General features: G+C 49.9%; 1 protein-coding gene across 12 annotated transcripts in view; it reads left to right on the top strand.

The window, feature by feature from the left end:
- The window catches only part of huwe1 (HECT, UBA and WWE domain containing E3 ubiquitin protein ligase 1), a 229,529-nt gene extending 210,031 nt beyond the window's left edge, over positions 1 to 19,498 (top strand). For all 12 annotated transcript variants that reach the window (XM_087985269.1, XM_087985271.1, XM_043680073.2 and 9 more), the window contains 11 exons: positions 286 to 382; positions 1,370 to 1,528; positions 1,641 to 1,886; positions 2,823 to 2,940; positions 4,990 to 5,130; positions 5,756 to 6,043; positions 7,910 to 8,015; positions 10,758 to 10,875; positions 11,027 to 11,208; positions 16,271 to 16,461; positions 18,240 to 19,498. In XM_087985269.1, the coding sequence (XP_087841395.1) occupies positions 286 to 382; positions 1,370 to 1,528; positions 1,641 to 1,886; positions 2,823 to 2,940; positions 4,990 to 5,130; positions 5,756 to 6,043; positions 7,910 to 8,015; positions 10,758 to 10,875; positions 11,027 to 11,208; positions 16,271 to 16,461; positions 18,240 to 18,342 (1,749 nt within the window). In that variant the 3' untranslated portion in view covers positions 18,343 to 19,498. The remainder of the gene's footprint in view (positions 1 to 285; positions 383 to 1,369; positions 1,529 to 1,640; positions 1,887 to 2,822; positions 2,941 to 4,989; positions 5,131 to 5,755; positions 6,044 to 7,909; positions 8,016 to 10,757; positions 10,876 to 11,026; positions 11,209 to 16,270; positions 16,462 to 18,239) is intronic.
- Positions 19,499 to 19,520: the final 22 nt, after the last annotated feature.

Here is a 19,520-nt window from a genome sequence, read left to right as displayed (position 1 = left end):
AGAGGGTACAATGAGTCTATGGACTGTGCAGAGTGGTGTAGGGTGGACTGAGGGAGAGACGTTCCCAGGAGCACTCTTTCGGGGTGTCAGAACCGAGCAAAGGAGAGATTGTCCTTGCGATTTATCTCCTCACACCCGGCTTGAGACCAAACTGCCACCAAGTTACACCGCCCTGCCTGAACTGCTCGTTCAAACAGACCCTTCCACACCCGCTGACTCCTTCCGTCACTTCTGCTTACCTTCCTCTCTTTTTTTTTTAAAACAATCCTCTTCCTGCCGGTGAAGTCCGAGGCAAACCCGGCAGAAGGAGCTTCTCGAAGAGATGAGTCTCCCATGGATGTGGACCAGCCATCGCCAGCTGCCCAGGAGTCCCTGTCACTTGGTACGTGCGAACAGGCGGGCCCGTGCGATGTAAGGGGCAGAAATTGCTGCAGGAACTCGAGTCCCACGGTGTCTGTGTAGAGAGAATCTTAACATCCACACAACACCGGGTTGTAGCCTAACAGCTTTATTTCAAACAGCAAGCTTTCATAGCCCCCGCTCCTTCCTCAGACAGCTAGTGAGAGAGAACACGTCGGATGTAGAATTTATAAGTATGACCCTTTGATCTTCTACAACTTATGCCAATGTGTTGAACACACCTTGATGGCTATTGAATCTTTGATCATTTAGAATGGGGATGCGGGTTTTGATTGATTCATGTGTAAATCCCAGAACTACTTTCAAGTCACTGTCCCGGGATATGACCCATAGCTCTTTTACCTAGCAATTCTGCATCCGATGTGTTCTCTCTCACTAGCTGTCTGAGGAAAGAGCAGAGGCTATAAAAGCTTGCTGTTTCAAATAAACCTGTTGGACTATAACCCAGTGTCGTGTGATTCTTGACTTTGTTCACCCCAGTCCAATCCCGGCATCTACACGTCATGTGTAGGGGGAGAGAGAGAAAGCAGCGTTAAAGTTTCAGTTCCAGTGACTCTTGCTCAGAACTGGGAGAGCCCAGGCAGTTAAGCCACAGAAAAGCTGATGACTGGGACAGTGAGTGGGAGTAAATGAGTTGTCTGTGCTGATAGCAGCCTATGTCGTTGGCAGGGCCTGGGGTGTGAGGGTAGGTAAAGGATATGGAAGATGGTGTTCAGGCCCTAAAATTGAACTCTGCATAGTCCTCAAGGCAGCAGGGTGGACAGTAAGATGCTGTTCTTCCAGCTTGCATTGAGCCTAGCTGGAGCACTGCAGCAAGTCCGAGACTGCGATTGTGGTGCAGAAAGCACACCTCTTTCCCCCCCCACACCCCTCGTAACGTACATTCCCCGAACAAATTACACCTGAGCAGTCACCCGTGACTGGCAAATGTCTCATCGCTTCTCTGCAGGTTCTGACGGAAGCCAAGCAAGCGAGAAGGAGAAGGAAGAGGAGAAGCTGCCTGAGTTGCCGCTGTTGAGTGAGCAGCTGAGCCTGGACGAGTTGTGGGACATGTTGGGAGAGTGCCTGAAGGAACTGGAGGAGTCACACGACCAGCACGCAGTCCTCGGTGAGGCAGCATTACAAAACAGCAGTTGGCTTGCTTGTGTTTCCGCACAGCCTCCTCTTGTTTTGACACTTGTCTGTCTCTCTCTCTCTCTTTCTGTCGCTCGCTCCTGCAGTGCTGCAGCCTGCAGTCGAGGCCTTCTTCCTGGTCCATGCAACGGAGAGGGAGAGCAAGCCGCCCGTGAGGGACACGAGGGAGAGCCAGCTGGCGCACATCAAGGATGAGGCACCACCTCTCTCTCCAGCCCCCGTCACCCCAGCCACCCCATCCTCCCTGGACCCCTTCTTCTCCCGTGAACCTTCCTCCATGCACATCTCCTCGAACCTGCCTCCGGACACACAGAAATTCCTGCGCTTCGCAGGTAGGTGAAAGGTTGGGGCTGGGGACAATGAAACAAGAGGCTGGCCCTATAGGATTCGGATCAACCTCTGAGGATTGTTTAAAGATGCTTAACTGAATGTCTGTCTGCTGGCCAGTCTGTCTGGGAATGTTTGATGGGGACAGCTAGACTGAGCTTTATTTTCCGTTTAAAAGAGCAGAGAGAAGTTTACTCTGTCTCTAATATCCTGGGAATGTTTTATGGGGGTGTGGGGGTGGGGAAACAGTGTAGAAGGAGCTTTACGCCGTATCTAACCCCGTGCTGTCCCTGTCCCTGGGAGTATTTGATGAGGGGGACAGTATAGAGAGAGCTTTACTCTGTATCTAACCCCGTGCTGTCCCTGTCCCTGGGAGTGTTTGATGGGGGACAGTGTAGAGAGAGTTTTACTCTGTATCTAACCCCATGCTGTCCCTGTCCCTGGGAGTGTTTGATGGGGGACAGTGTAGAGGGAGCTTTACTCTGTATCTAACCCCGTGCTGTCCCTGTCCCTGGGAATGTTTGATGGGGGGAACAGTGTAGAGAGAGCTTTACTCTGTATCTAACCCCATGTTGTCCCTGTCCCTGGGAATGTTTGATGGGGGGACAGTGTAGAGAGAGCTTTACTCTGTATCTAACCCCATGCTGTCCCTGTCCCTGGGAGTGTTTGATGGGGGGGACAGTGTAGAGAGAGCTTTACTCTGTATCTAACCCCGTGCTGTCCCTGTCCCTGGCAGGGTTTGATGGGATAGTGTAGAGGGAGCTTTACTTTCAGTTTGAAAGGTTACAAAGAGCTAAACTCCCATGCTATACAGGATGCATGGAGATGAAATGTCAATTTAAATACATCACATTTTAAAAGTAGCTCCGCAGATTTGGTTTGTACAAGAAGCTGTGAGCTGCTTGAGCGATCTGTGATTCTAAATTCTTTCCGTTTCTCAGAAACCCATCGAACTGTGCTGAACCAGATCCTGCGGCAGTCAACTACGCACTTGGCCGACGGTCCCTTTGCTGTCCTTGTGGATTACATTCGCATCCTGGACTTTGACGTCAAACGCAAGTAAGTTGCTGTGAAGGCACGGGCTCTGTGGCTGTACTCTGGTGTCACCTGTGCACTGTATTTGGTGGATAGGTCTGTCGGGGGAGGTGGGGAAGAACTCCTGCATTGTCGAGTCATACATCACCAAAACAGAGCCTTCGGTCCAACCTCCCAAACTACACCAGTCCCGCCTGCCTGCTCCTGGCCCAGCTCCCTCCAAACTTTTCCCAATCATCTACCAATCCAAATATCTTTTAAACATTGTAACTGTACCTACATCCACCACTTTCTCAGGAAATCATTCTACACATGAGCCAACTTTGTTGTAAAAACAAATTGTCCCTCTTGCCCTGTTTAAATCTCTCTCTCCTCTCATCTTAAATTGTCCCCCTTAGTCTTGAAATTCCCATCTTGAAAACACCTACCATTAACTCTATCTATACCCCTCATTATTTTATAAATGTAAGGTCGCCTCTTAACCTCCTACGTTCCAGTGAAAAAAGTCCCAGCCTCTCTAGTCTTTCTATATAATTCAGTCCCTCCATTCCCAGCAACATTGTGATAAGTCTCTTCTGAACCCTCTCCACCTTCAATTTCACTTTTCCTCTGACCCTGATGACTTGGCTAAGGTCCTCAGTCCCTGTCGACTTGGAGTGCCCACAGACCCTGTTTCAGGAGCACTGTCTTTTCTTTTAAATCCCTTGATGTGAGCACTTGTGGCATCTCTATCTACATTGCCTCTGCAATAGGACAGTTAAAAATCTCAGTGTGGGTCAGAGTGGGCATATAGATCAGGACATTGGCTTTCCTTCTCGTCCAGATATTAGCTAGTCGGTATTTTCAAACCACAATCTGAGAGTGTAGCAATTTTGTTATTTTCATTCAGATTGATTTATATATTTCTTAACGTGTGCTCCACTGCCTAAAGCCGAATTTGAACACTCGATTTCAGAGTTAGACTGTGGCCGCAGCTATGGCCTGGAACTGACCCGTACTTCGAAATGACATCTGTTCCCCCACCCACGTGCTGGGAAACTCTGACCGGCTGAGACATCGTCTGGGAGTAGGGTCAAGAATGGGAGTCAGAGTCATACAGCACAGAAACAGACTCCCTGGTTGAACTCGTCTGTGTTAACCAGTGTCACCATTTGCTGTCACTTGGCCCATATCTCTCTCCAAACCCTTCCTATTCATATACCCACCCAAATGCCTTTTAAATGCTGTAATTGAGCCAGCCTCCTCCACTTCCTCTGGCAGCTCGTTCCATACACGCACCACCTTCTGTGTGAAAAAGTTTCCCCTTAGTCCTTTTTAAATCTTCCCCTCTCACCTTCAACCTAAGTCCTTTCATTGTCGACAGTCCAACCATGCACGCGCGCATGCACCCCTTTATACACATCCAAATCATTTCTATCAGTGACAAACAACAGTGGACCCAGCACACCACTGGTCACAGCCTCCAGTCCGTGAAACAGCCCTCCATCACCATCGTCAGTCTTCTACCTTCAAGTCAAATTTGTATCCAATTGGCCAGCGCTCCCAGATCCCACAAGATATAACCTTATTAACCGATCCACCATGCGGAACCTTATCGAATGCCTTGCTGCAATCCATATAAACAACGCCTGTTGCTCTGCCTTCATTAGTCGTCTTACTCGTTTCTTCAAAAAGTTAAAAATACAAAATTTCCCACACAGTCTACCCCAAATTAGTCCTCGTCTTTCCACGTACATGTCCATCCTGTCCCTCAGAGTCCCCTCCTCCAACTTGCCCACCACTGATGTCAGGTTCACCGGACTATAGTTCCCTGGCTTTTCCTTGCCACCTTTCTTAAGTAATGGCACCAGATTAGCCAGCCTCCAGTCTTCCAGCACCTCACCTGTAGCTAGCGATGATAGGGGCCCCATCAGTCACCTTCCTCGCTTCCCACAGAGTTCTGGGATTTACCTGACTGGGAGTTGGGATCCGGTATCCAGGCCCTATCATATATCCTCATGGATATCCCCCTGGCCTAGCAGTGACCTTTTATCACTGAGCTGCTGACGTACCTGCTCTGCTTCCTTTGCGCAGGTACTTTCGTCAAGAGTTGGAGCGGTTGGACGAAGGAATCCGAAAGGAGGACTTGGCAGTGCACGTGAGGAGGGACCACGTCTTTGAGGATTCGTACCGGGAGCTCCACAGGAAGTCCCCTGAAGAGATGAAGAACCGGCTGTAAGCGGCTATCTGTCTCAAACCTCTTCTCTTGAAAAGCTGAGGGGACTCTGATAAATGGAGACCTTGGGTAGTTTGGTATCACCCTCTGCTCCTTGTTTCCAACCCCGGGTGGATACTGTGCACCATCTGCTTTCCTGAGCTACCTTGAACGGTCTGTGGTGCTGCTGGCACTGTTCCCCAGTGGTCCACAGTTTCCGTACTTTCTGGTGCAGCTGAATCTCAGCCTCCGCTTGCCACTTGGTGAGAATTTCCCAGGGTAGGAGAGACTTCCGGGGCTGAGGAATCCCAAGTGGGAGGCAGAACGAAACCTGAGTGGGGTGTCTGTTTATCCAATACAGGGGATTGGGCCTCCCAATCAGAGAGTGAGATTGAAGTGGCACTCGATGGATGATTCACCTTTGTCAGTTGAGCAATGTTTTCGTTGCGCGCTGTATCACTTTCTTGACCTGAATGTGTGTGATTTTCTCTGTACTTGTCTTGCCTTTCCGTCCTCTGGAATGTAGGTGTGTTGGCCCCAAACCCGTAAGCTGCTTAGTGTTTTTGTGAGGTGCAGGGTGGTGTGGGACAGTCAAATCCACACAGCCCTCCAGCTCTGAATCTCAATGGTTTCGCTCTCCTGCAGGTACATTGTGTTCGAAGGGGAGGAGGGGCAGGATGCTGGCGGCCTACTGCGGGAATGGTACATGATTATCTCGAGGGAAATGTTCAACCCCATGTACGCACTGTTCAGGACATCGCCAGGTGACCGCGTCACATACACCATCAACCCGTCGTCGCACTGTAACCCCAACCACCTCAGCTACTTCAAGTTTGTGGGCCGCATCGTGGCGAAGGCAGTCTATGACAACCGCCTCCTGGAGTGCTACTTCACCCGGTCCTTCTACAAACACATCCTTGGCAAATCAGTCAGGTACGCTCACTGGGGTTCACTCCCGCAAGAGGGAGGTCAGTCTGTGGACAGGCGGGCAGCAGAAACTGGAGAAACTCAGCAGGTCTGGCAGCACCTGCAGCGAAACAGGGACTGAGTTAACATCTCGAGTCCAGTGACCGGGGGTGGGACAGAGGGGGTGGGTGCCCAGAGTGAAAGACAAAGGGAGCGCTTGTGATGAGAAAGGAGTGACTGTGCTGTAAAATAGGTGTTAATGACGGGTGGCTATAGTGGAAAATAGACAGGGTGAGTGCTGATTGAATCAAAATGCAGCCAGAGGTCATGCCCTGAAGTAGTGCTGTCAAAAGTTAGATACTGTTCCTCTGCCTTGTGTTGGACTTCACTAGAGTACTGCGAAGTGGCCCAGGACCAAAGTGTTAGCATGTTAGCAAGACTGTATTGAAATGATTAGTGCCTGGAGAGGCCACGTAATTCCTCCCAACACAGCGCAAGTATCTGTCAAGCAGTCATCGAAACTGCATTTAGGGAAGGAGGGCGAGGTCAGAGGAGGCTAGTGTTGCACAGTTTGCAATTGCATGGAAAGGTGCCATGGGGGGTGGGGTGGAGAGGTGAGGTGTTGGTGAGGAATAACAGGAACACTGCAGTGGCCTGGAGAGAGCAGTCCCTACACAATGCTGACCCGGGAGGGGGAAGAGGTCTCCGTTTGTGGTATCCTGCTGAAGATTGCAGAAATGTTGGAGGGTGAGTCTTTGACTGATGAGGTGGAAAGTGACGATAATGGGAGTCCTATCATTCTGGGATGGAGAGAAAGGAAATGAGGGCAGAAGTGCAGGAGCTGGGTCAGACATGGCTGAGTGCCCTGTGTAACTTGGAGAGTCCTTGATTGAGAAATGAGGAGGATATTTCAGAAGCCCCCATGTAGGTCGGTGCCACCATGCTTTCTGTAAGAATGCTTCCATTCTCCCAGTTTCTCCATCTCTTGTCGTTTCTGTTCAAATGTAGTTATGGAAACCGAGGAGACCAGGAAGGGGAGGGTAAAGTCTGATGGTGGACCCGGTGAAAGTTGAGACAAGGATGGAAGTCAGAGTCAAAATTTTGGCATTTTTCCAATTCTGGATGAGAGCAGGAAGCAACGGCAATTACATCGTTGAAGTACTGGGGAGGGAACCCAAGTAGGACTGGAACACAGAATGTTCCACATACTCAGTAAATACATAACTGGGACCTGTATATGGTTAACCATAGCTACCACTTCCATTTGGAGAAAATGGACCAATGAATGGGTACCTATTAACAAGTTGCTTAAGGGTAACTATTCAACATGCAGCACCTCCAACAGTCTGGCACTCCCTCAGTACTGGGTTTGGGCCTGGAGTCGACTATTGAGTCTTTGGGGTGGGGTGAGGTTGCTCCCCACCAGGGCACCATTGAATGTAACGTGGAGTGATTCAGGGGTTGTCTGGTATTCATCCGATCCTCCTGCCGCTGCTGGCCCCAAGGTGGCGTGTTGCTGCCCGTAGGTGGAAGAGCTTGTTAGATTGCAGTGAGTGTACCCTGAGCAGTTTGGAGCACGACAGAGTTATTAGGCACAGTGACACATTCCTGTCCTGCAGACCGATGCCTGTGAGGAACGCAGGAGAGCCCTGAATGTTTTGTGACTGTGTGTTTTTGGTCATCACGGACAACCCAGAGTGGTCACAGGTTAAAGGCTGAAGATGTGCCAGGCATGTCCTGCAGAATGAGGGGAGTGGCTGAGGGCAGAGCTGTCCAAAACCAGGCTTCTGGGCACATGCTGCATCTGAGGGGACAGGCTCACTAGCTCAGGACGGGCATGAAGCAGCACTTCACGGAGAGCCGAGCTTTGTAAACTCTTGCTTCTTGTCGCAGGTACACAGACATGGAAAGTGAAGATTACCATTTTTACCAAGGGCTGGTCTACCTGCTGGAGAATGATGTTTCTACTCTGGGCTACGAACTCACCTTCAGTACAGAGGTACGGACAGACAGCACATTTCCCCAAGCAGTCTGATGCAGGACAGAAATCGCGCCCTTCACCCCTGTTACCATCTCCTCTTCAGTCTAACTGCTCTCTTCCCCCTCATTCCCCACTCCCTTTTATTATCCCACTCTCCCCCTCACTCCCTTTAATATCCCACCCAGTCTAATCCCACTCTCCCCCCTCACACCCCACTCCCTTTAATATCCCACCCAGTCTAACCCCACTCTCCCCCCTCACACCCCACTCCCTTTAATATCCCACCCAGTCTAATCCCACCCTCCCCCCTCACTCCCTGCTCACTTTAATATCCCACCCAGTCTAACCCCACTCTCCCCCTCACTCCCCTCTCCCTTTAATATCCCACCCAGTCTAATCCCACCCTCCCCCCTCACTCCTTGCTCACTTTAATATCCCACCCAGTCTAATCCCATACTCTCCCCGCTCCCTTTAATATCCCACCCAGTCTAACCCCGCTCTCCCCCGTCACTCCCTGTTCCCTTTAATATCCCACCCAGTCTAATCCCACTCTCCACCATTCCCCACTCTCTTTAATATCCCACCCAGTCCAACCCCACTCTCCCCCCTCACTCCCTGCTCCCTTTAATATCCCACCCAGTCTAACCCCACCCTCCCCCCTCACTCCCCGCTCCCTTTAATACCCCACCCAGTCTAATACCACTCTCCCCTATCACTCCCCGTTCCCTTTAATATCCCACCCAGTCTAACCCCACTCTTCCCCTCACTCCCCGCTCCCTTGAATATCCCACCCAGTCTAAACCCACTCTCCCCCTCACTCCCTGCTCCCTTTAATATCCCACCCAGTCTAACCCCACTCCCCCCCTCACTCCCCGCTCCCTTTAATATCCCACCCAGTCTAACCCCACTGCCCTCCCCTCACTCCCCGCTCCCTTTAATATCCCACCCAGTCTAACCCCACCCTCCCCCCTCACTCCCCGCTCCCTTTAATATCCCACCCAGTCTAACTGCATGCTCCCTTTAATACCCCACCCAGTCTAATACCACTCTCCCCTATCACTCCCCGTTCCCTTTAATATCCCACCCAGTCTAACCCCACTCTTCCCCTCACTCCCCGCTCCCTTGAATATCCCACCCAGTCTAAACCCACTCTCCCCCTCACTCCCTGCTCCCTTTAATATCCCACCCAGTCTAACCCCACTCCCCCCCTCACTCCCCGCTCCCTTTAATATCCCACCCAGTCTAACCCCACCCTCCCCCCTCACTCCCCGCTCCCTTTAATATCCCACCCAGTCTAACTGCATGCTCCCTTTAATATCCTACCCAGTCTAATACCACTCCCACCCCCCCCATCCCTACATTCCCTGCACCCTTTAAGATCCTTCCCAGTCTAATCCCAGTATCCTGTTTATTCTCCTTATCTTTAGCTAAACTTTCCCTGTATTATCCCCCTTTCTTTAAAAACAAACTGTATTTGTTCAGGGAATTCCACCCGCATACAAGCGGGATGTGAACAGGGGGACAATGTGGTGGCGATAAGACTAGAGAAGGGAGATGTTGCTAAAACCACACAAGGCACTAGTCCGATCACATCTGGAATACTGTGAATGGATTTGAGGCCTGTTTTTTTTAAGGAAAGATAGACTGGCATTGGTGGCAGTCCAGAGAAGGTCCTGGGCGTGGAGGGACTGTCTCATGAGGCTAGGATGGGCATGTGCTCGTTGGAGTTTAGACTGAGAGGTGCCTTATTGAAATGGACAGTACTCTTTGAAAACTTGGGAGGGCAGATATGGAGAGGCTATTTCCCCTTGTGGGAGAGAGTAGGTCCAGATTAAGGGGTCTCCCATTGAAGGCAGAAGTGAAGAATTTCCTCTTTTGGGGGTGGTGTTTCTTTACTGTAGTGGGATGTTGAGGCTGGGGCATTAGATTAGATTCCCTACAGTGTGGAAACAGGCCCTTCGGCCCAACCAGTCCACACCGACCCTGCGAAGAGTAACCCACCCAGACCCACTTCCCTCTGCCTAATGCACCTATCGCTATGGGCAATTTGGCATGGCCAATTCACCCTAACCCGCACATCTTTGGGCTGTGGGAGGAAGCTGGAGCAGCCGGAGGAGACCCACGCAGACATTGGGAGGATGTGCAAACTCCGCACAGACAGTCTCCCAAGGCTGGAATCGAACCTGGGTTCCTGGCGCTGTGAGGCAGCAGTGCTAACCACTGAGCCACCGTGCTGCCCTAAACACTTCTGACCCCGACGTGATTTGAACACGCAGCCTTCTGATCTGGAGTCAGGTATATTTAAGGTTGAGATAGACTTTTCTTTAAGAGAGGACTGCAGATGTTGGAGATCAGAGTGGTGCTGGTAAAGCACAGCAGGTCAGGCAGCATCCAAGGAGCCGGAAAATCAACGTTCTGGGCAAAAGCCCTTCATCAGGAATAGAGGCAGGAAGCCTCAGAGAGGAGGCTTTTCTTTAAGTGAATCAGGGGTGATCAGATCAGCCATGAGCATTTTGAATGATGGAGCTGAATGGACTGGTTCTCCTGTGGTCTCATCGATTGGACAAGGTTGGATTGACGAGAGGAGCAGGCTTGAGGGCACTGCAAGTGTTTGAGACCATGTGGCTGGGACTGGGATAGTTGGAAAGCGGATGATGCCTTTGGGTTGACAGCAGGGCCTTTCCCTTTGACCCTGAGGTTGTGCTTTCTGTAGAAGGGAGGCACCAATAGGTGTAAAACACTCTTCTACTTCCATGACAGGTGCAGGAGTTTGGAGTGTGCGAGGTACGGGAGCTAAAACCAAATGGAGCGCACATCGTCGTAACTGAAGAAAATAAGAAAGAGTATGTCCACCTGGTTTGTCAGATGAAGATGACCGGTAAGTGAGGCATTTTGGACAGGTTTGTTACCTGCGGCTGGGAAATGGAGGCAATCCGGACTGAGCATAAATACTGTCTGAGCAGAGGCAAATGCTTTTCTGTTAAAGATCTTGATTTTAGTTTTTCATGTGTGTGTGTGTCTTGGGGCAGGTGCCATTCGGAAACAGCTGGCTGCCTTCTTGGAAGGCTTTTACGAGATAATTCCGAAGAGGCTGATCTCCATTTTCACCGAGCAGGAGCTGGAGCTTCTCATTTCTGGATTGCCGACGATTGACATCGATGACTTGAAAGCAAACACAGAATATCACAAGTACCAGGTTAACTCGATACAGGTGAGGCCCAGAGGAGTCATCCTCACCTGCCCACGCTGTTAGTGAGTGCTGTGCTATCCACATGCAGTCATAACAATCACTGCATTTCTGTTATGGCCAAAACCGTGCCACCTGTATTTTACAGGAACACATCAGCCTGTTCATGCATGTGTGGGCGAGAGCATAATCACTGAGGTACTGGTGGGGACAGGTCAGTCACTGTATAACATTGGGCTACAGTACTGGTGGGAATACGTCTGTCACTGAATAACACTGGGCTACAGTACTGGTGGGGACAGGTCTGTCACTGTATAACATTGGGCTACAGTACTTGTGGGAATACGTCTGTCCCTGTATAACACTGGGGTACAGTACTGGTGGGGACAGGTCTATCACTGTATAACACTGGGGTACAGTACTGGTGGGGACAGGTCTGTCGCTGTATAAAACTGAGGTAGTGTACTGGTAGGGGACGGTCTGTCACTGTATTACACGGGTACAGTACCGGTGGGGATAGGTTTGTCGCTGTAAAACACTGGGGTACAGTATTGGTGGGGACAGGTCTGTTGCTGTGTAACAGTGGTACAGTTCCTGTGGGGGACAGGTCTGTCACTGTATAACACTGGGGTACAGTACTGGTGGGGACAGGTCTGTCACTGTATAACACTGGGCTACAGTACTGGTGGGGACAGGTCTGTTACTGTATAACACTGGGGTACAGTACTGGTGGGGGACAGGTCTGTCACTGTGTAACACTGGGGTACAGTACTGGTGGGAACAGGTCTGTCACTGTATAACACTGGGGTACAGTACTGGTGGGGGACAGGTCTGTCGCTGTATAACACTGGGGTACAGTACTGGTGGGGACAGGTCTGTCACTGTATAACACTGGGGTACAGTATTGGTGGGGACAGGTCTGTCAATGTATAACACTGGGGTACAGTACTGATGGGGACAGGTCTGTCCCTGTATAACACTGGGGTACAGTACTGGTGGGGACAGGTCTGTCAATGTATAACACTGGGGTACAGTACTGATGGGGACAGGTCTGTCCCTGTATAACACTGGGGTACAATACTGGTGGGAACAGGTCTGTCACTGTATAACACTGGGGTACAGTACTGGTGGGGACAGGTCTGTCAATGTATAACACTGGGGTACAGTACTGATGGGGACAGGTCTGTCCCTGTATAACACTGGGGTACAATACTGGTGGGAACAGGTCTGTCACTGTATAACACTGGGGTACAGTACTGGTGGGGACAGGTCTGTCCCTGTATAACACTGGGGTACAGTACTGGTGGGGACAGGTCTGTCAATGTATAACACTGGGGTACAGTACTGGTTGGGACAGGTCTGTCACTGTATAATGCTGGGGTACAGTACTGGTGGGGACGGGTCTGTCACTGTATAACACATGGGCTACAGTACTGGTGGGGACAGGTCTGTCCCTGTATAACACTGGGATACTGTACTGGTGGGGGCAAGTCTGTCACTAACATTGGGGACAGGTCTGTCACTGTACAGCACTGGGGTACAGTACTGGTGGGCACAGGTCTGTCACTGTATAACACTGGGGTACAGTACTGGTGGGGACAGGTCTGTCCCTGTATAACACTGGGGTACAGTACTGATGGGGACAGGTCTGTCACTGTATAACACTGGGGTACAATACTGGTGGGAACAGGTCTGTCACTGTATAACACTGGGGTACAGTACTAGTGGGGACAGGTTTGTTCCTGTATAGCACTGGGATATTGTACTGGTGGGGACAGGTCTGTCACTGTATAACACTGGGGTACAGTACTGGTGGGAGACAGGTCTATCTCTGTATAACACGGGGGTTCAGTACTGGTGGAGGACAGGTCTGTCCCTGTATAACACTGGGGTACAGTACTGGGGGGACAGGTCTGTCCCTGTATAACACTGGGATACTGTACTGGTGGGGACAAGTCTGTCACTAACATTGGGGACAGGTCTGTCACTGTACAGCACTGGGGTACAGTACTGGTGGGGACAGGTCTGTCACTGTATAACACTGGGGTACAGTACTGGTGGGGACAGGTCTGTCCCTGTATAACACTGGGGTACAGTACTGATGGGGACAGGTCTGTCACTGTATAACACTGGGGTACAATACTGATGGGAACAGGTCTGTCACTGTATAACACTGGGGTACAGTACTAGTGGGGACAGGTTTGTTCCTGTATAGCACTGGGATATTGTACTGGTGGGGACAGGTCTGTCACTGTATAACACTGGGGTACAGTACTGGTGGGAGACAGGTCTATCTCTGTATAACACGGGGGTTCAGTACTGGTGGAGGACAGGTCTGTCCCTGTATAACACTGGGGTACAGTACTGGGGGGACAGGTCTGTCCCTGTATAACACTGGGATACTGTACTGGTGGGGACAAGTCTGTCACTAACATTGGGGACAGGTCTGTCACTGTACAGCACTGGGGTACAGTACTGGTGGGGACAGGTCTGTCACTGTATAACCCTGGGGTACAGTACTGGTGGGGACAGGTCTGTCACTGTATAACACTGGGGTACAGTACTGGTGGGGACAGGTCTGTCCCTGTATAACACTGGGGTACAGTACTGATGGGGACAGGTCTGTCACTGTATAACACTGGGGTACAATACTGGTGGGAACAGGTCTGTCACTGTATAACACTGGGGTACAGTACTAGTGGGGACAGGTTTGTTCCTGTATAGCACTGGGATATTGTACTGGTGGGGACAGGTCTGTCACTGTATAACACTGGGGTACAGTACTGGTGGGAGACAGGTCTATCTCTGTATAACACGGGGGTTCAGTACTGGTGGAGGACAGGTCTGTCCCTGTATAACACTGGGGTACAGTACTGGGGGGACAGGTCTGTCCCTGTATAACACTGGGATACTGTACTGGTGGGGACAAGTCTGTCACTAACATTGGGGACAGGTCTGTCACTGTACAGCACTGGGGTACAGTACTGGTGGGGACAGGTCTGTCACTGTATAACACTGGGGTACAGTACTGGTGGGGACAGGTCTGTCACTGTATAACCCTGGGGTACAGTACTGGTGGGGACAGGTCTGTCACTGTATAACACTGGGGTACAGTACTGGTGGGGACAGGTCTGTCCCTGTATAACACTGGGGTACAGTACTGGTGGGGGACAGGTCTGTCTCTGTATAACACTGGGGTACAGTACTGGTGGGGACAGGTCTGTCACTGTATAACCCTGGGGTACAGTGATGGGGACAGGTCTGTCACTGTGTAACTCTGGGGTACAGTACTGGTGGGGACAGGCCTGTCCCTGTATAACACTGGGGTACAGTACTGGTGGGGACAGGTCTGTCACTGTATAACCCTGGGGTACAGTGATGGGGACAGGTCTGTCCCTGTATAACACTGGGGTACAGTACTGGTGGGGACAGGTCTGTCACTGTGTAACTCTGGGGTACAGTACTGGTGGGGGACAGGTCTGTCTCTGTATAACACTGGGGTTCAGTACTCGTGGGGACAGGTCTGTCACTATAACACTGGGGTTCAGGACTGGCGGGGGACAGGTCTGTCTCTGTATAACGCTGGGGTACAGTGTTGGGGATGGGTCTGTCACTGTATAACACTGGGGTACAGTACTGGTGGGGACAGGTCTGTCACTGTATAACACTGGGGTACAGTACTGGTGGGGGACAGGTCTGTCCCTGTATAACACTGGGGTACAGTACTGGTGGGGACAGGTCTGTCACTGTATAACACTGGGGTACAGTACTGGTGGGGGACAGGTCTGTCTCTGTATAACGCTGGGGTACAGTGTTGGGGATGGGTCTGTCACTGTATAACACTGGGGTACAGTACTGGTGGGGACAGGTCTGTCACTGTATAACACTGGGGTACAGTACTGGTGGGGGACAGGTCTGTCCCTGTATAACACTGGGGTACAGTACTGGTGGGGACAGGTCTGTCCTTGTATAGCACTGGGGTACAGTACTGGTGGGGACAAGTCTGTCGCTGTCTCACATTGTGGTACAGTACTGGTGGGGACAAGTCTGTCCCTGTATAGCACTGGGGTACAGTACTGGTGGGGACAGGTCTGTCACTGTATAACACTGGGGTACAGTACTGGTGGGGGACAGGTCTGTCACTGTGTAACACTGGGGTACAGTACTGGTGGGGACAGGTCTGTCACTGTGTAACACTGGGGTACAGTACTGGTGGGGACAGGTCTGTCACTGTATAACACTGGGGTACAGTACTGGTGGGGGACAGGTCTGTCACTGTGTAACACTGGGGTACAGTACTGGTGGGTATAGGTCTGTCACTGTATAACACTGGGGTACAGTACTGGTGGGGACAGGCCTGTCACTGTATAACACTGGGGTACAGTACTGGTGGGGACAGGTCTGTCACTGTATAACACTGGGGTACAGTACTGGTGGGGACAGGTCTGTCCCTGTATAACACTGGGGTACAGTACTGGTGGGGACAGGTCTGTCCCTGTATAACACTGGGGTACAGTACTGGTGGGGGACAGGTCTGTCACTGTATAACACTGGGGTACAGTACTGGTGGGGGACAGGTCTGTCACTGTATAACACTGGGGTACAGTACTGGTGGGGGACAGGTCTGTCACTGTGTAACACTGGGGTACAGTACTGGTGGGGACATGTCTGTCACTGTGTAACACTGGGGTACAGTACTGGTGGGGACAGGTCTGTCCCTGTATAACACTGGGGCACAGTACTGATGGGGAGAGGTCTGGGGTGTGTGGGGGGTGCAGCCGGAGCCAGTTAATTGGTATGCTCTATGTGTGCAGGTATTTTAGCACTTCCTAAGTCAGCTTGGAATGAAAGCTGAAACGGAGCGGATGTAAGTGTTGCCCCACTGGGGGCCGGTGTTATTGGTGTCCTGCTGTTCACTGGATGTTACAGTATCTCCAAGTTATCATACTGCCCAAGGAGGCAATTCTGCCCCTTGTCTCTGTACTGACATTCACTACTTGATGACTGAATAGGACGATGTGCATTGGGTGGACAGGCGTCCCTGCCCATGTTAAATATGTTTCACAGCACCGTCTATCACCCACAGATTCAGTGGTTCTGGCGGGCACTGCGCTCCTTTGACCAGGCTGATCGTGCCAAGTTCCTGCAGTTTGTCACCGGCACCTCCAAGGTCCCACTCCAGGGCTTTGCTGCCTTAGAAGGAATGAATGGCATTCAGAAATTCCAGATTCACCGAGATGATCGCTCCACTGATCGGTTACCCTCTGCTCACACTTGGTAAGGATTCACCGCGGTGCTGTGTCTCTGGCATGTTTTTAACTGAGGCAGTGTCCAAGCCACGCGTTCTGTCAGGAGTGCTGCAGTGTCAGAGGTGCCCGTTTGTAGTTGAGTCCTTAAACCAAGACCCCCTCCCAGTTTTTAAATTCTGAAACCAAATCACTTCTTTCTCGTGTTGATGTGCTTTTTATGGGAGCTTGCTGTGCCTAAACTGGGGGTCTCATTTCTGATGCTACAGTATGCCTGGAAACATGTTCTCTTAAGAATGTGGGAACAGGAGGAGGCCATTCAATCTGTCCATCCCATCCTGCTGATTAGCCACTTCAATGCTTTTCGCTCACCTCATGAACCTTTCACCACTGGTAATCGGAAATCTGTCAATCTCTACTTTAAATATATTCAAAGATTCAGCTCCCACAGCCCTCTGGGGTAGAGAACTCTAAAGGTTCATCCCTCATCTCATCAATATCTCAGTTATATTTTCAGTTGTGTTCCCCTGGTTCCAGAGCCATATGTTTGAAATGCTTTGGAACACAAAGGTGCTGGAGAAATGCCAAGGTCTTTTCTCGCTCTTTCACTTTATCTAACCATGTGGTGTATTGAAGTTCTATCGTACTGCAGTTGTACTACTTAAACCAAAACCTGCGGGAGCAAGAGAGGCCGTTGATGCCTGTCATTCAGTGAGATCGTGGCTGATTCAATTACCAATCTGCCACGGACTCCCTTCTCCTGTTAAACAGGTCTAACCAGTTAGTAAATCTGATTTGCCTGGCCCCGCTCCTCACCAAATCAAGCAGTCTTAAGGCTTTAAGTCTTAATGCACAGAGCATTTCCAGTAAAGTGGTGGAATTAGCTCTTGTGACTAGGTATAGCTGAGATTACGGAGACGTGGCTGCAGGGTAACCAAGTGTACTGAATATCCAGGTGTATTCAGTTTTTTGGAAGGATGGACAGAGGTCAAGGAGATGGAGACCGTTAATGTAATAGTAAGGAAGGATATTAGCTGAGGTGGAATTTGTATGGATAGTGCTGAAAAACACCAAGAGGTAGAAACCAGTGGTGGGGTTTGTGTAACACCATACTCACCCCAACCCCTAAACGCACCTGGTAATGGTGGGGGACGACATCAAACAGTGAATTAGAGATGCAAGCAATAGTGCATCTGTAATAATGGACAACTTTAGTCTGTGTATAGATTGAGCAAATCACATTAGTCACAATACCGTAGGGGAATTTGTGGCGTGTCTCCTGCCCTAATGCATGAGGAATCGGGTAGAGAACAGGGCATCTTAGATTGGGAATTGTGTAATGAGAAAAGAATAATTGACAGCCCTGGGTGTAATCAGCCCCTTGGGGAAGGGTGAGCATAACATGGTAGAATTCCACATGAAATCGAATCAACTGTGTCAACTCTGAGGAATCCTCTGGGATTCCTCTGAATCTGAACAGATGAAACTACAATGGTGAGAGGTATGAGCTGGCTATGATGAATTACTTGGGGTTTATGGTAGAAAGACAATGGCAAACACGCAAAGAGCTCGAGGTGGAACTGCAGCAATTGCCCACACCTGTCAGGCACCAAAATTAAATGGGGAAGTTATCTAGATTATGGTTAACAAGGGAAATTAGGGATTGTGTTAGATCCAAGGAAGGGACGTACAAATTTGCCAGAATAGAAAAGCAACAGACTTGAGGATTGGGAGCAGTTTAGATGTCAGTAAAGGGAGAACAAAGGGATTGATTATCTGACCCTTCTCAATGATATTCCTCCTCCTCAGCTTTAACCAACTGGACCTCCCAGCGTATGAGAGCTACGAGAAACTGCGTCACATGCTGCTGCTCGCGATACAGGAGTGTTCGGAAGGGTTTGGCCTTGCCTGAAAGCTTCGCAATTGAAGGAAGGAATGAATGAACGAGCAAATGATCAGCGGACTATTGAGAAATAAAAGGCAGTGCGCAACAGGAGAATATTTTTTAACAAGACTGTAAAATGTGTGTAACTTGGGTCTCCTTGGACTGACCTTAGTGGACTTCAAAAAAAAACACGTTATGAAAAGGCACTGCCTGTGCTGAGTGGATTTCTAGAGTGAGCGCTTCACGCAGGGACAAACAATACAGACTTTGGAATTTTTGTTTTCATTCTCCCCTCCCTCCCCAGTCCCTTCTACCCCCGAATCCTCCTCCATCACTCTATTAAATTGCATCATTTTTGTGTGTGTGTGTGTGTGTGTGTACACGCGTACACCAATGCCTGCACGCACACGTTCTTGGATTATCTTGACTTGCACATGGGTGGGATTGGGGTGGGTAGGGGGGAAGGGAGAAGAGGATTTTTTTTAAAAGAAAAACATGGAGAGAATTCCACCATGAAAATAATTGGCTCCGGTGTTGCTAACTCAGTAACAGAGACCACTTGTTTCGACGTCACTTTCCACTATGCTGTTTGTCTCGTTCTTTTGTTTATCTCTGTATCCATGCAAATATTGAAGATGTAAATAAATATTACAAGTTTTGATCCACAGGTGGCCCTATACAGCAGTGGAGTGAGGACCTGCCGGCAAGAGGTCAGGGGTTATATTTGTGAATCATGGCAAGGCGTTAGCTTTTAACCGGATCCCCCATTTAATCGCAGTGACACGAGGCGCGCATTGTGATGCGAGCGGGAGGGGAGACGGCGTGAGGAAGAAAGCATAAAGTTGTAAAATATGTGCAAAAACAAAAAAGTCACTAGCCAAGTTCATGCTTTTTTCATATTTATTCGTTTAGATTTTTTGGAAAATTCTGGAATAAATAAAAAGCTGGTTTGATTTACTTCAACATTTGAATGTTTAAAAAGGAGAGAGAGAGAGAAGAAAAGGGAACTTCTGGTTCTGATCTCAGAATTTCAAATACGACCTCTGTCCTTTTTTTTGCCTGTGTCTTGATATCCAAGTGTGCAAGAGGGAGGGAGGGGGTTCTGTTATGCCCATTAGTACTTTGGACAAAGGAAAAAAAAACTATACAAAGAAGATTCATTAAAGGTTTAGTTTGAAAAACATTTTTAGTCTGTCATTCTGTGC

This window comes from Chiloscyllium plagiosum, unplaced genomic scaffold (assembly GCF_037043375.1).
Source record: "Chiloscyllium plagiosum isolate Xiang-an unplaced genomic scaffold, Cpla_swu_hap1 HiC_scaffold_51, whole genome shotgun sequence".
NCBI lineage: Eukaryota > Metazoa > Chordata > Chondrichthyes > Orectolobiformes > Hemiscylliidae > Chiloscyllium > Chiloscyllium plagiosum.
Note: the sequence above shows the minus strand (reverse complement) of the source record. Positions and strands in the feature narration are given on the sequence as shown.